The 13,880-nt window shown below is 44.7% G+C and overlaps 1 protein-coding gene across 1 annotated transcript in view; it reads right to left on the bottom strand.

Annotated features, from left to right (window-relative positions):
- The window catches only part of LOC122927160 (protein unc-13 homolog A-like), a 2,447,183-nt gene that overhangs the window by 1,866,600 nt on the left and 566,703 nt on the right, over positions 1-13,880 (bottom strand). Inside the window, 1 exon segment of the mRNA XM_044278759.1 lies at positions 7,092-7,100. Within this exon segment, the coding sequence (XP_044134694.1) occupies positions 7,092-7,100 (9 nt within the window).

Genomic DNA, 13,880 nt, shown 5'->3' with positions numbered 1-13,880 from the left:
CTGCTTGGGGTGATACCTGAGAGGGTGGTCCAGGGTGTTAAGCCGTGTTGTGTCCTGTGCGTCTGCATTCTGAGCATGTTACACTGACCTTACAATTCCTGGCGAAGTGTGATGTTGTAGCGCAGCACCTAAAGCAGATGTTGTTTTCTTTCAGGAATTCTATTCAGTCCTCTAAAGACTACTCGCTGAAGGCTCTGCATTTTAGTAGAGAATGTGTTTTTTTGTGCAGGGGCATTCTTTGGTAAGAATTGCGACTTCTTTAGAAGACTGAAACAAACTTTAAGGAGAACCTGTGGAGGCAACTTTTGTTTTGTGGACTGCCACTGGTGTTTCATGAAGTTTGACACCAGGGGTAGTGGGGCATGACAATGCAAAGTCAAAACTGGCATACTTCCTGATCTTTGCCTGTTAAATAACAAAGTCTACAAACACTACGAAGGGGGGAAATGGTACATTATGAACCTGTTTATAATGGGAACCATGCGTGGTCCACTTCTGTAGATTATAATGGAGTATATGGACAATCGGATTGACACCTCTGGTGGTGTCCAGGAATGCTAGCCCCGGCAGATCTCCTTCTGCCTGAACAACCTGTACCTCTATCAACAAGTCCCTTAGTTCCCTGAACTTCTGGTAACCCCTACCCACTATTCTGGAACAATTATCAATTCTCTTATACAAAGCATTTTCTATAGCTTCTATTGACCCATAACACTCATCAAGTCTTTCCCACACCATCTTTAGGCCTTTGCCTGGATAGTCTATTTTAATGCCTCTGATTCTTTTGGTGTGTTCAGCAGACTCACTTCCAATCCACTTTACAAACTCCTCACTATAGGAAAGATATAAGTCCCTTATGGTGTTCTGGAAGGAGGCTTGTCATGCCCTGTAGTTCTCAGGGCGATCGGTGAACTTTATAAGTCCTTTGGTAGCCAGTAGGGTTGAGCGAAGCTGAACTTTAGGATTTTTGGACCAAGGACCCGAACCCAAACCTTTCCGTAAAAGTTGGGGTTCGGGGTTCAGCGCTTTCTTGGCGCTGTTTGAAAGGCTGCAGAGCAGCCAATCAACAAGCGGTTAACTGTCTGACCTTAGAAGCCATCACAGCCATGTGACCCAGGCTCTATATAAGCTTGAGTCACGTAGCGCTGCACGTCACTCTGCTGTTACAAGTGTAGGGAGAGGATGCTGCTGGACTTGTGATTTCAGGGAGAGAATAGGAGAGAATCTAACTCAGCGATCTACAGAGAAATAGTTGTGTGGGTGCAGGGTACAATCGTTTTACCCTGCCCTGAGGCCATTGACCAAAAAAAATAAAAACTTTTGTAATTCTGTTAGTTAGGTGGGCGGCGGCGGCCATTTTATGCAAGCTCAGTGCATCAGCACTGCATCTGAGCTCTGAGCTTTTGGGACATTGCAAATCACCATGTTTTGGGCAAACTACCACATCTGGAATAGTCAGTGTGCAATTTAAGCTAGAAATACACCCATCATTTTCTGTGGTTTGAAAAAATGAAAAAAAAAAAGTATTCTCCTGAGAATGTTAAATTCAAGTGTTAAATTCAAGTTTAATATATACAGTTGTCATATTCTATTACCAAAAAAACACTGTTTTTTTTAAAAATCTACAACATGGATTAGTCAGTGTGCAATTTAACCCCTTAAGGACACAGCCTTTTTACACCTTAGGACCAGGCCATTTTTTGCAAATCTGACCAGTGTCACTTTAAGTGCTCATAACTTTAAAACGCTTTGACTTATCCAGGCCGTTCTGAGATTGTTTTTTCAGTCACATATTGTACTTCATGACACTGGTGAAATGAAGTCAAAAAAATATTTTTTTTTTGCACCAAAAAATACCTAATTTAGCAAATTTCAAAGTTTCAGTTTCTCTACTTCTGTAATACATAGTAATACCCCCAAAAATTGTGATGACTTTACATTCCCCATATGTCTACTTTATGTTTGAATTGTTTTGGGAATGATATTTTATTTTTTGGGGATGTTATAAGGCTTAGAAGTTTAGAAGCAAATCTTGAAATTTTTCAGCAATTTACAAAAACGACATTTTTAGGGACCAGTTCAGGTCTGAAGTCACTTTGCGAGGCGTACATAATAGAAACCACCCAAAAATGACCCCATCTAAGAAACTACACCCCTCAAGGTATTCAAAACTGATTTTACATACGTTGTTAACCCTTTAGGTGTTGCACAAGAGTTATTGGCAAATGGGGATGAAATTTGAGAATTTCTTTTTTTTGTCAAATTTTTTATTTTAACCCATTTTTTCCACTAACAAAGCAAGGGTTAACAGCCAAACAAGACTGTATCTTTATTACCCTGACTCTGCCGTTTACAGAAACACCCAATATGTGGCCGTAAACTACTGTACGGCCACACAGCGGGGCATAGAGTGAAAGGTGCGCCGTTTGGTTTTTGGAGGGCTGATTTTTATGGACTGGTTTATTTACACCATGTCCCATTTGAAGACCCCTGATGCACCCCTAGAGTAGAAACTCCCTAAAAGTGACCCCATCTAAGAAACTACACCCCTCAAGGTATTCAAAACTGATTTTACATACGTCGTTAACCCTTTAGGTGTTGCACAAGAGTTATTGGCAAATGGGGATGAAATTGGAAAATTTCATTTTTTTGCCTTATTTTCCATTTTAACCCATGTTTTCTACTAACAAAGCAAGGGTTAACAGCCAAACAAGACTGTATCTTTATTACCCTGACTCTGCCGTTTACAGAAACACCCAATATGTGGCCGTACACTACTGTACGGCCACACAGCGGGGCGTAGATTGAAAGGTGCGCCGTTTGGTTTTTGGAGGGCTGATTTTTATGGACCGGTTTATTTACACCGTGTCCTGTTTCAACCCCCCTGATGCACCCCTGGAGTCGAAACTCCCTAAAAGTGACCCCATTTTGGAAACTACGGGATAAGGTGGCATTTTTTGGGGGAGTATTTTTAGGGTAAATATAATTTTTGGTTGCTCTATATTACATTTTTGTGAGGTAAGGTTACCAAAAATTGAAATTCTGATATTTCATCTCCATTTGCCATTAACTGTTGAGGAACACCTAAAGGGTTAATAAAGTTTGTATAATCATTTTTGAATACCTTGAGGGGTGTAGTTTCTTAGATGGGGTCAATTTTAGGGAGTTTTTACTCTAGGGGGGCATCAGGGGGGCTTCAAAAGGGATATGGTGTCAATAAAAAAGGCCATCAAAATCGGCCTTCCAGAAACCATGTCGGTCCTTTCCTTTTGCAGCCTCCCTTTTACGGATACAGCAGTTTACAACCACAAATGTGGCGTTTCTGTAAACTGCAGTATCAGGGTAATAAATTTTAACTTTTGTTTGGTTGTTAACCCTTGTTTTGTTACCGGAAAAAACGGACTGAAATGGAAAAGTGCCAAAAATAGCGGTTTTGGCACCGTTTTTTCTTTTTTTTTTTTTAACCGTGTTAATCTGGGTAGTTAGGTCATGGGATATTGTTATAGAGGAGATTCTTACGGACGCGGCAATATCTAATAAGTCTACTTTTTTTTTTACAATTATTTAGGTTTTTGACTATATTATCTTTTTTGATACAACTTTTTTTTTGGGTATCTCTAAAGTCTAAGTGTCATTTTTTTATTTTCTTTTAGCCAATTATCTTATGTGGGGGCTCATTTTTTGCGGGATGAGCGGACGGTTTTATTGGCACTATTTTGGGGGCTATATGACTTTTTGATCGCTTGCTATTAAACTTTTTGTTATGTAAGGTGACAAAAAAAATATTTTTTTGCACCTATTTTATTTCTTTTTTTACTGTGTTAATCTGGGGGGTTGGGTCATGGGGTATTTTTATAGAGGAGATTCTTACGGATGCGGAAATATCTAATAAGTCTACTTTTTTTTTACAATTATTTAGGTTTTAGACTATATTATCCTTTTTGATACCCTAAAAAAAAATTTGTATCTCTAAAGTCTAAGAGTCATTTTCTATTTTTTTTTTAATCTGATTATCTTATGTGGGGGCTCATTTTTTGCGGGATGAGATGACGGTTTTATTGGCACTAAATTGGGGGATATATGACTTTTTGATCGCTTGCTATTAAACTTTTTATTATGTAAGGTGACAAAAAAAAACCTTTTTTTGCACCTTTTTTTTTTTTTCTGGACCGTGTTAATCTGGGGGGTTAGGTCATGGGGCATTTTTATAGAGGAGATTATTACCGACGCGGCAATACCTATGTCTACTTTTAATAAATTATTTTAGTTTTGTTGGGTGTCTCAAGTCTGAGAACCATTTTTTTTATCCGATGTCAGTGCTAAATTGGGATATAAATTTAGTACTCCATGGAAGTGTGATACTCCCTGAAGCAACCGTCAATGCAGAGGCCCGGATGATCGGGGCATGTGTCGCACTGAGCAGTCGTGTCCTTCCGTATCCCCCTCCTGCGACACACTCTGCACTTTTTTTGGGTTCGTCCCTTCTTTCCAGTATGGGGGACCACACCTGGAAAGTGTTGGCCAGGGACGATCCGGGCGCCTACAGTTCCCGAGGTACTCCGGCCTGCTCTTTCCCGTTCCGAAAAGATCAGGGCCTTGAGGACTGCCTCATAGAACTGGAGGAATGTCCCTGTGCTGCCAGCGCTTCGGGATAGTACAAAAGAGTTGTACATGGCAACCTGTACCAAGTAGACCGCAACTTTTTTGTACCATGCCCGGGTTTTGCGCATGGCGTTATATGGCTTGAGGACTTGATCCGAGAGATCAACTCCTCCCATATACCGATTCTAGGCGACGATACAATCGGGCTTGAGGACCGTTGCCGCGGTACCTCGCACAGGGACAGGGGTGATGCCGTTACCATGAATTGTGGACAGCATAAGGACATCCCTCTTGTCCTTATACCTGACCAGCAACAGGTTTCCAGTGGTAAGGGCACGGGTCTCACCCCTGGGGTAGGTACCTGAAGGGGGTGGGCAGGGAGGCCGCGTTGATTTTTCCGCACGGTCCCACAAGCGGACGTGGATCTGGCTGCAAGGGACTGGAACAAGGGGATACTGGTATAAAAGTTATCCACGTACAAGTGGTAACCCTTATCCAGCAGTGGGTGCATAAGGTCCCACACAAGTTTCCCGGTAACACCCAGAGTGGGGGGACATTCTGGGGGTTGAATCCGGGAATCTCGCCCCTCGTATACACGAAATTTGTAAGTGTACCCTGAGGTACTCTCACAAATTTTGTATAGCTTCACGCCATACCTCGCCCGCTTGGAAGGCACATACTGGCGGAAAATGAGTCTCCCCTTGAACGCAATGAGAGACTCATCAACCACGACCTCCCTTCCAGGTACATAGGCCTCCATGAATTTGGCCCCAAAGTGATCGATGACCGGCCGTATCTTGTACAGACGGTCATGGGCAGGATCACCTCGGGGTGGACATGCTGCATTATCGGAATAATGCAGACATTTCCGGATGGCCTCAAACCGGGAGCGTGTCATAACCGTACTGTAAAGTGGGGTCTGATATAGGACGTCCCCACTCCAGTACAGCCTGGCACTGGGTTTCTTGACCAGGCCCATATGCAGCGCGAGGCCCCAAAATGTCCTCATTTCGGCTGCACTGACCGGCGTCCAGCCACCGGGCCTGGCCAAAAAGGAGCCCGGGTGTTGAGCGACGAACTGTTGGGCGTACAGATTCGTCTGCTCCACCATCAGATTTACCAGTGGGTCACTGAAAAAATGACAAAAAAAGTCATATTCAGTGTAGCCCACTGTGGAAATCTGGATTCCTGATTGGCCTACGAAATCAGGAATCACGGGCTCGTATCGCTCTGGGCTACACGAGACAAGTTCACCGGCAGGGTGCTCCGGTGGATTTAACTGGTGGGCCGGGAAACCAGTACGAGCCCCAGAGCTGCTCGTACTAGTGTGGGCCACAGGGTCCCTAGCATGGCGGTCCCCTTGCTCCGCCTGGCAGGCGTCTCCGCCGCCTTGGGGGCTCATCATCATCGCTAGATGATGAGGAGGATGCGGATGACAACAGGAATGTGGGGTCAACCTCATCCTCACTGGGACTCTCGGACTCGGAGGCAAGCTGGGCGTATGCCTCCTCGGCCGAGAACGTCCGGTGGGCCATAGGGGAGTGTGTGTCTGCGTGTATATGTGCGTGTGTTTAACTCTTTATTTGGTGTGCGTGTGTGAGGGGGCACGGGTGTTCACGAACTCACCCTAAAACTAACAGAAAAAAAAAAAAAAAACTAACTAAAAAAAGGGCAAAAAAGTGAGGAAAAAAAATTCAAAACTGCTGATCAACCGTCCGAAGTTGATCAGCGGTGGGGTGTGCGATGCGCTAACAGTGGCCGGACGCTAAGTGCCGGTCACAGTCAGCGAACTCAAAAAAAAAAAGCACCCCCAAAAAGGTGGGGGGGGGGGCAAGTGGCAGGGGGAGGGGGGCAAGTGGCAGCACCCCTGGGGGGTCTAGGGTCACACAGCTGTCCTGTGGACCCCAGACACCCTAACTGGGGTGATGCAATAAAAGTTCAAAAAAACTACCTTTCCCTTTTTTTTCCCTGCCTATCCCAAACTTTCCCTAGCTGTCCCTATGTACCTGATGGGGTGCTGGGGGCAGAGATCGGGTCCTGGGGGGCACAGATCGGGGTGCAGGCAGCGGTGGCAGACACGTGCAGGCAGCTCCTCTCTCCTCCGGCGCCGGAACACAAAAGGAGGAGGAGAGGGGCGCCTGCCTCTTTTGAATCTGTTGCCGGACCGCCCACAGACCAATCAGAAAGCAATCCTGAGTGGTGATGTCACCATCACCACTCAGGATCGCTGGATGGTGATTGGTGGAGTGAAATCACACCACCATCACCATCCTGTTCCGGGTTATCGGGTCTGAATTGACCTGCGGTTTTCTGCGATCGCATACATGGGGGGGTCACCGGACCCCCCGACGCATTTGCCCCAAGTGCCTGCTCAATGATTTGAGCAGGCACGGGGTTCCGATCGCCGCCGGCCGCGCGGCGGTGATTGAAAATGCACAGGGCGTACATGTACGCCCTGTGTCCTTAAGTACCAGGGCACAAGGGCGTACCTGTACGCCCTGTGTCCTTAAGGGGTTAAGTTAGAAATACACCTATCATTTTCTGGGGGTTTTAAAAACACTCACTATTTTCAGGCCTTGCAGCATCAGCACATGTGAAATTATAGGCTTATATACTGCTCTAAAATTCAGTTGTTAAACACTCGTTTGGGCCCAAAAAATTTAGTTGGCAGCCTTTGATGCACATGTCATTGTGAGATACACCCTTAATAAATTTGGGTTACATTAAGAGTTTTTAAATACCGCCATTTGGTGCACAAATATTGAATTCAGGCCTACACTGGATCAGGCCCCGTGAGATACCCCCTCTACATACATTGGTTTGATTCAGGCATTTGAAATACAGCCATTTGAAATACATCCATTTTGTGCAAAGAAAAATTTAATTTAGGCCTACACTGGTTCATGTTATGTGAGATACCCCCTCTACATACAGGGGTTTGATTTAGGCATTTAAAATACAGCCATTTGAAATGCATCCATTTTGGGCAAAGGAATATTTAATTTAGGCCTACACTGGTTTATGTCCTGTGAGATACCCCCTCTACATACACGGGTTTGATTCAGGCATTAGAAATACAGCCATTTTGGGCAAATAAATATTTACTTCAGGCCAATATTGGTTCAGGCCTTGTGAGATTCTCCCTCTACATACAGGGGTTTGATTTAGACATTAGAAATACAGCCATTTGAAATACAGCCATTTTGGGCAAAGAAATATTTCAAGGGAACCTGTCACCAGGATTTTGTGTATAGAGCTGAGGACATGGGTTGCTAGATGGCCGCTAGCACATCCGCAATACCCAGTCCCCATAGCTCTGTGTGCTTTTATTGTGTAAAAAAACCCTATTTGATAGATATGCAAATTAACATAAAACAGTCATATCTTAATAGTGTGACCAGAAAAGAGTCATATTTTCAAGCTCATCTCAGGTTATGGGTATTATGGATGTGCGGATACATTTTGTAAACTGGATTCTTTAAAACATAACCTTTACTTGGTCACTTAAAATATATTTCACACTAGGTGAGAGACAAAAATAACAACTAACATAACAACCTCCACTATATCCCATACACCATTGAATATATGAAAAAATGGGTGGATCTCACCTCGTCCGAGCAGGATCCACGATCGCAGAGGGTGTGCTAGCTGCCATCTAGCATGTCCTCAGCTCTATACACAAAATCCTGGTGACAGGTTCCCTTTAATTTAGGCCTACACTGGTTCAGGCCAAGTGAGATACACCCTCTACATACAGGGGATTGATTCAGGCATTTGAAATACAGCCATTTTGGGCAAAGAAACATTTAATTGGGGCCTAGTCACGTTCAGGCCATGTGAGATACACCCTTTACATACTGTCGTTCTATTCTACTATTAATTAAACATCCATTTGGGACAAGATCCTAAATTCTAAAAATATGAGAAGAGTATCAAATAAGGGATGTGGCCCAGGTTTTAGTGCTGCTGGTGGAGCTCCTGTTGCAGGGAGAGGACGTGATGAGTACATGGGAGGACTATCGCAGCACGTCTCATATGATGACTAAACACAGGTGCCAACTGCTGGGGCTTTCGAAAGTGTGCAGACCAACAAAGAAGTCAGCGGTGAAGACTGGGTGGAAGATAATGTGGAGGACGATGAGGTCCTCGACCCCACATGGAATCAAGGTCATGTGAGTGACCTATGTAGTTAGGAGGAAGAGGCGGTGGTCTCACAGAGCCACCAGCACAGCAGAAGAGGGAGCAGGGTGCAAAAGCGGAGCGGCCGTCCTCTAGACAGTACATCTCCTACTGCCCACCGCAGCAAGGGACCGAGCACACTAAAGCCAGCTCCAAGGACTTTCCTGGCGTGGCAGTTCTTCAGACAATGTGCGGACGACAAGACACGAGTGGTTTGCACACTGTGCAATCAGAGCCTGAAGCGAGGCATAAACATTCTCAACCTGAGCACAACCTGCATGACCAGGCATTTACCAGACAAGTACAAAGCACGAGCTGCAGTGGAGTAGACACCTCAAAAACCAAGAAAGGTCTCTGGATCCTCCTGCTTTCTCTTCTGCTGCAGTCTTTTCCTCTTCATCCACCTCTGGAGTGACAGTACCACCTGCCACACCGCAAACAGAGGATCTGCCAGCAACACCAACAGGTGGGTCACCAAGTATCTCATCAATGTCCCAAGGAATCATTCAGCTCTCTATCTCCCAAACGTTGGAGAGGAAGAGGAAGTACCCCTTACCCTCCCGCGATCCCTAGCCCTGAATGCCAGCATTTCTAAATTACTGGCCGATGATGGAAGAGGATGTGGCACAGGAGGAGGAGGAGGAGGAAGAGGGATCATTTCGTAGGGTTTCCAGCCAGTCATTTCCAAGTGGCTCCAAAGGTGGGTTCCTACACCCACACATCCAAGGTACACAATTGTCCAGCCAGGCCACAGTTCTGGAGGATGACGAGGTGGAGGATGAGAAGGAGGAGATGAAAGAGGAGGAACCATGTTCACAGAAGAGTGGCACCTAGACCAGCTCATGGCCATCACTGGTGCTTGGATGGGGAGATACAGAGGACACAGACGATACACCTCCCACAGAGGGCAGCTTTTAGTTGCCTCTGGTCAGCCTGGCACACATGAGCGATTACATGCTGCATTGTCTCCACAACGACCGACGAGTTGCCCACATTCTATCTTGTGCTAATTACTGGGTGGCCTCGCTGCTGGTAGCATTCCAACCTGACAGAGGGGGCACAGTGGAAGCACAAGGCGAAGGCAGAGGACGAGGAAAAGGTCGCCAACGCAGCTGGGGCACCACCAGCACCTCAGAAGGCAGGGTTAGCATGGCCGAAATGTGGAAAAGCTTTGTTAGCCAGCCACAACAAACAGCACCACCAGAACATCTTAGGAGGTGGCAGCATTTCACCAATATGGTGGAGCAGTATGTGTGCACACGCCTACACGTACTGAATGACGGGTCTGCCCCCTTCAACTTCTGGGTCTCCAAATTGGGCACATGGCCTGAGCTTGCCTTTTACGCCTTGGAGGTGCTGGCCTGCCCTGCAACCAGTGTATTATCTGAATGTGTGATAAGCACGGCAGGGGGCGTCATCACAGACAAGCGCAGCCGCCTGTCCACAGCCAATGTGGACAAGCTCACGTTCATTAAAATGAACCAGGCATGGATCACACAGTACTTGTCCGTACCTTGTCCAGAATAGACATGTAAACCAAAAACCTGTGTTGGCTATCTCGTCCTCCTTCACCGCCGCTTCCACCTACTCCGCTACGTCCACCGCCTCCTCAGACTCCGACTCCATATGGAACTCCACTTCATAAATCAATTTCTTTCTTTTTTTTTTTTACATGTTTTATTTTATATCATTTCACTTATTTGTCATTTACATTTTCGGGTTAAATTCACCAATTTTTGGATGTATAGTAGCACTCCTATATCTATTAGGTCGGTTAAAAAATAAAATAAATTGTCATTAACATTTTTTGGTGAAATTAACCAGTTTTTGGGTGTATAGTACCACCGTTATACCTAGTAGGCTGGTTAAAATTAAAATAAAATTATCATTAACATTTTCAGGTGAAATTCACCAATTTTTGGGTGTATAGTACCACTGCTATACCTAGTTGGCCGGTTAACAAAAAAAAAAAAAATTGTTAGTTACATTTTATGGTCAAATTCACTAATTTTTGGGTGTTATATAACCCTCCTCTACCTAGTTGACAGCTTAATAAATTTCAATAATTTTTGTTTTACATTTTCGGGTGAAAATAAACAATTGTTTTCTGTCATAGACCCCTGCTCTACCAAGTAGACAGGTTAATTAATTTCTGCAATTTTTCTTTTACATTCTTGGGTTGACATTATACAATTTTAGATGTGAATAAACCCCTGCTCTGCATAGGTGACAGGGATTAACATTTCTGAAATGCTTCTTTAATTGATGCGCACCACCTCCTTTGATTCAATGCTTAAACTTAAACAAGTTGTACCACATTTGCGCCTCAATAGCTTTTACCACAATTTCGCTTGACTCTTTTGGCCCACATTTGGGCTTCTGTAATTTGTCCCACATTTGCGCCTCAATAGCTATTCACACATTTCTGCTCAATCCCAAATTTTTTTATACCTTTATCTCCCTTACATTTGGTCTCTTTTTCTCACACTCCCTCTCTGGCATGGAACCCTGATTCTCCGCCACCCGTGATCACAATGGTAGGCACATAAAAGAACATTGAAAGTTGAGAGATCAGATATCAAATTGTATTGTGAACATCACGGGGACGGTTGACATGGTGGGGCAGTAAGTATGCACATGCCTACACGAACTAACTGACAGGGGTCAGCCCCTGCAACTTCTGGGTCTCCAAATTGGGCACATGGCCTGAGCTTTCTCTTTACGCCTTGTAGGTGCTGGCCTGTCCTGCAGCCGGTGTATTGTCTGAACGTCTGTTTAGCACGAGACTGGAGGGTTATATTTCCCTATGTTTTGGGGTGTACCCTAATTTAAAAAAAAATACAAATAAATTTAAACCAAAAAGCAGTGTAGGCTACCTCATCCTTCGCCACTGCCACTTCAACCTACACCGCCACATCCACCGCCTCCATAACCTCCTACTCCATATGTACCTGGTCCTCCTAGGTCAAAATTATAATTTTTTATTTTTACATATTTTATGTTATTTTAAGTCATTTCCCTATCCACATTTGTTTGCAGAGCACTTGCCATGCTCTTAACCACATTTTGACTACATTTGAAGCCCTCTATCCCTTTCCATGACATTTTTACAGCCATTTTAGTGCTCAAAAGTTCGGGTCCCCATTGACTTCAATGGGGTTCGGGGTCAAGTTCGGGTCCCGAAGTCAAACATTTTTGGGAGGTTCGGCCGAACCCGTCGAACCCGAACATCCAGGTGTTCGCTCAACTTTAGTAGCCAGCTCCCGTTTAGCAAAGAACTTAGAGAAGTCCACGGCGGCCTGGTTGGTGCCAATACTACCTGGTGTGTTGTTGTTATGCTGCATGTGTGGTGTATCACAATACCTTATAGGGGTTTCTGGCTTAGGGCAGTCTGCATAATATTGTTAGGACGCGAAAGGTGTCCCTTTACGTCGAAGCAAAGGTTTTAGCTTTCGTTCTGCAGGCCGGTAGTTGTGGTTAGCATCGTGTGTTACCGTCCTGCTTGAGGTGCTGTGGTTCAAAGTAAGATCTTTGATACTCTGTATAGGTTGGCTGATATTCTGGATCATAGTCATCTTCTGTCTTGGCATGCTGATGGACGTATTCTGAGACACGCTGTGTTGGATCTTGATCCTCTAGGTCTGGCCCAAGTACTTGGCTGTGTTTCTCGGATCCAGGGAACTCCAAGGCTTCTAGGAACTCTGCTTTGGCCTCTGCGGCTGCCGCTTCTTTCTCTGTGGCAAGTTTTTCCAGTGACACTTGCAGGATTACTCTCTCCTTGATGGCGTACTATCTTTTCTTCCAATAATGATTGCAGGCATGCTCTCTCTTCTTCCAGTGACGCTTGCACGCGTACTCTCTCCTTTTTCATTGACGCTTGCACGTATGCCCTTTCTGTTTCTTGATATGCTTACCTTAGCTTTAGTTGCATCTCTTGTGCAGCAAGAGAAGACCTTACTTTTACAGCCTCAGCTTCTTCACAGGCTTGAGCAGCCTTTTCTTTTATTAAAAACTTGCTAGAGCAACTTGCTAGTGACCTGGTCCTATTTGATGATGCCTGGCTAGTGGACATTGTGTGTTTTTTGCTGGCTGCTTAATGTCTCTGTATGGACTCAGTCTATGTAGAAATAGACTTCTGCATGGTCTGGATCGTGCTGCACTTGCTGGGGGCTGCACTCTCACTTCTTGTGGCTGTATGCCAGCCGCTGCAATCATGTACGCAGGACCGTGTGGCTCATGGCAGATCCGAAAAGTCAGATCCACTATCGCTGGTGACTAGCATCTGTTTTACTGTTCTGTCTTCTTACACGTGCACACAGTGTGCAGTCTGACATTCAGCATAAACCATTCCTGTCTTCCAAATAAGTGGACTGTTCTTTGTAGTCTAACTTGCTTATTGGCAAAATATGAGTATATGAGTGTGATCAATTTGTAAAACAGATATGCTTTTACCAGGATGGAGGAGTTTAAGAAGGAGATATGCAGGAGGACAGCTCTGCTGATGTGCCCTGGTGACTGCAGTTTTCTCTTTCCCACAATGCTATGCACCACCCACAATACAGCAGTCTGATACAAGAAAAACAAGGTGCAATAAAATATAACACCACTAGATGGTGCTATTACCACATTAATTACTACAGGAATACTAAAACCTGACTGACGTGAAATAGAATTAAATTAAAACCTTGCTGGGCAGAACAGTTCCGCTGAAGTCATCTAGCTTTGTAGCTGTATTACATTTAGAATTTTTTCTACTCCTAAAACAGGTGTAGAAAAAGGTTAATGAGATGGGCCTGCTGGCCCGTCCCCTTCCCTGCCACGGCCACAAATTTAGACCTAGCAGGAGTGGGTACAAGTCGCAGATTGCGGAGCAACTAACTATTGTGCCAGAATCTGCACCTGAAATATGCCTAATATAGGCGCATTTCATCTTAATAAATGACCCCCTAAGTTTCAACATAGGATTCTTGCCAGCACAGCACAATAATAGTATTCTGCTAAAAAAGCAGCTACTGCATTTTTTTGGGTGCAGTATATCTGTCCGTGTTATTAAACACATTATAGCAAAAAGCATTTGACAGCAGTAATGCCATTAA

This window comes from Bufo gargarizans, chromosome 1, assembly GCF_014858855.1.
Source record: "Bufo gargarizans isolate SCDJY-AF-19 chromosome 1, ASM1485885v1, whole genome shotgun sequence".
NCBI classification, from domain to species: Eukaryota; Metazoa; Chordata; class Amphibia; order Anura; family Bufonidae; genus Bufo; species Bufo gargarizans.
The sequence above is the reverse complement of the archived record's forward strand: the minus strand, read 5'-3'. Positions and strand labels throughout refer to the sequence as shown.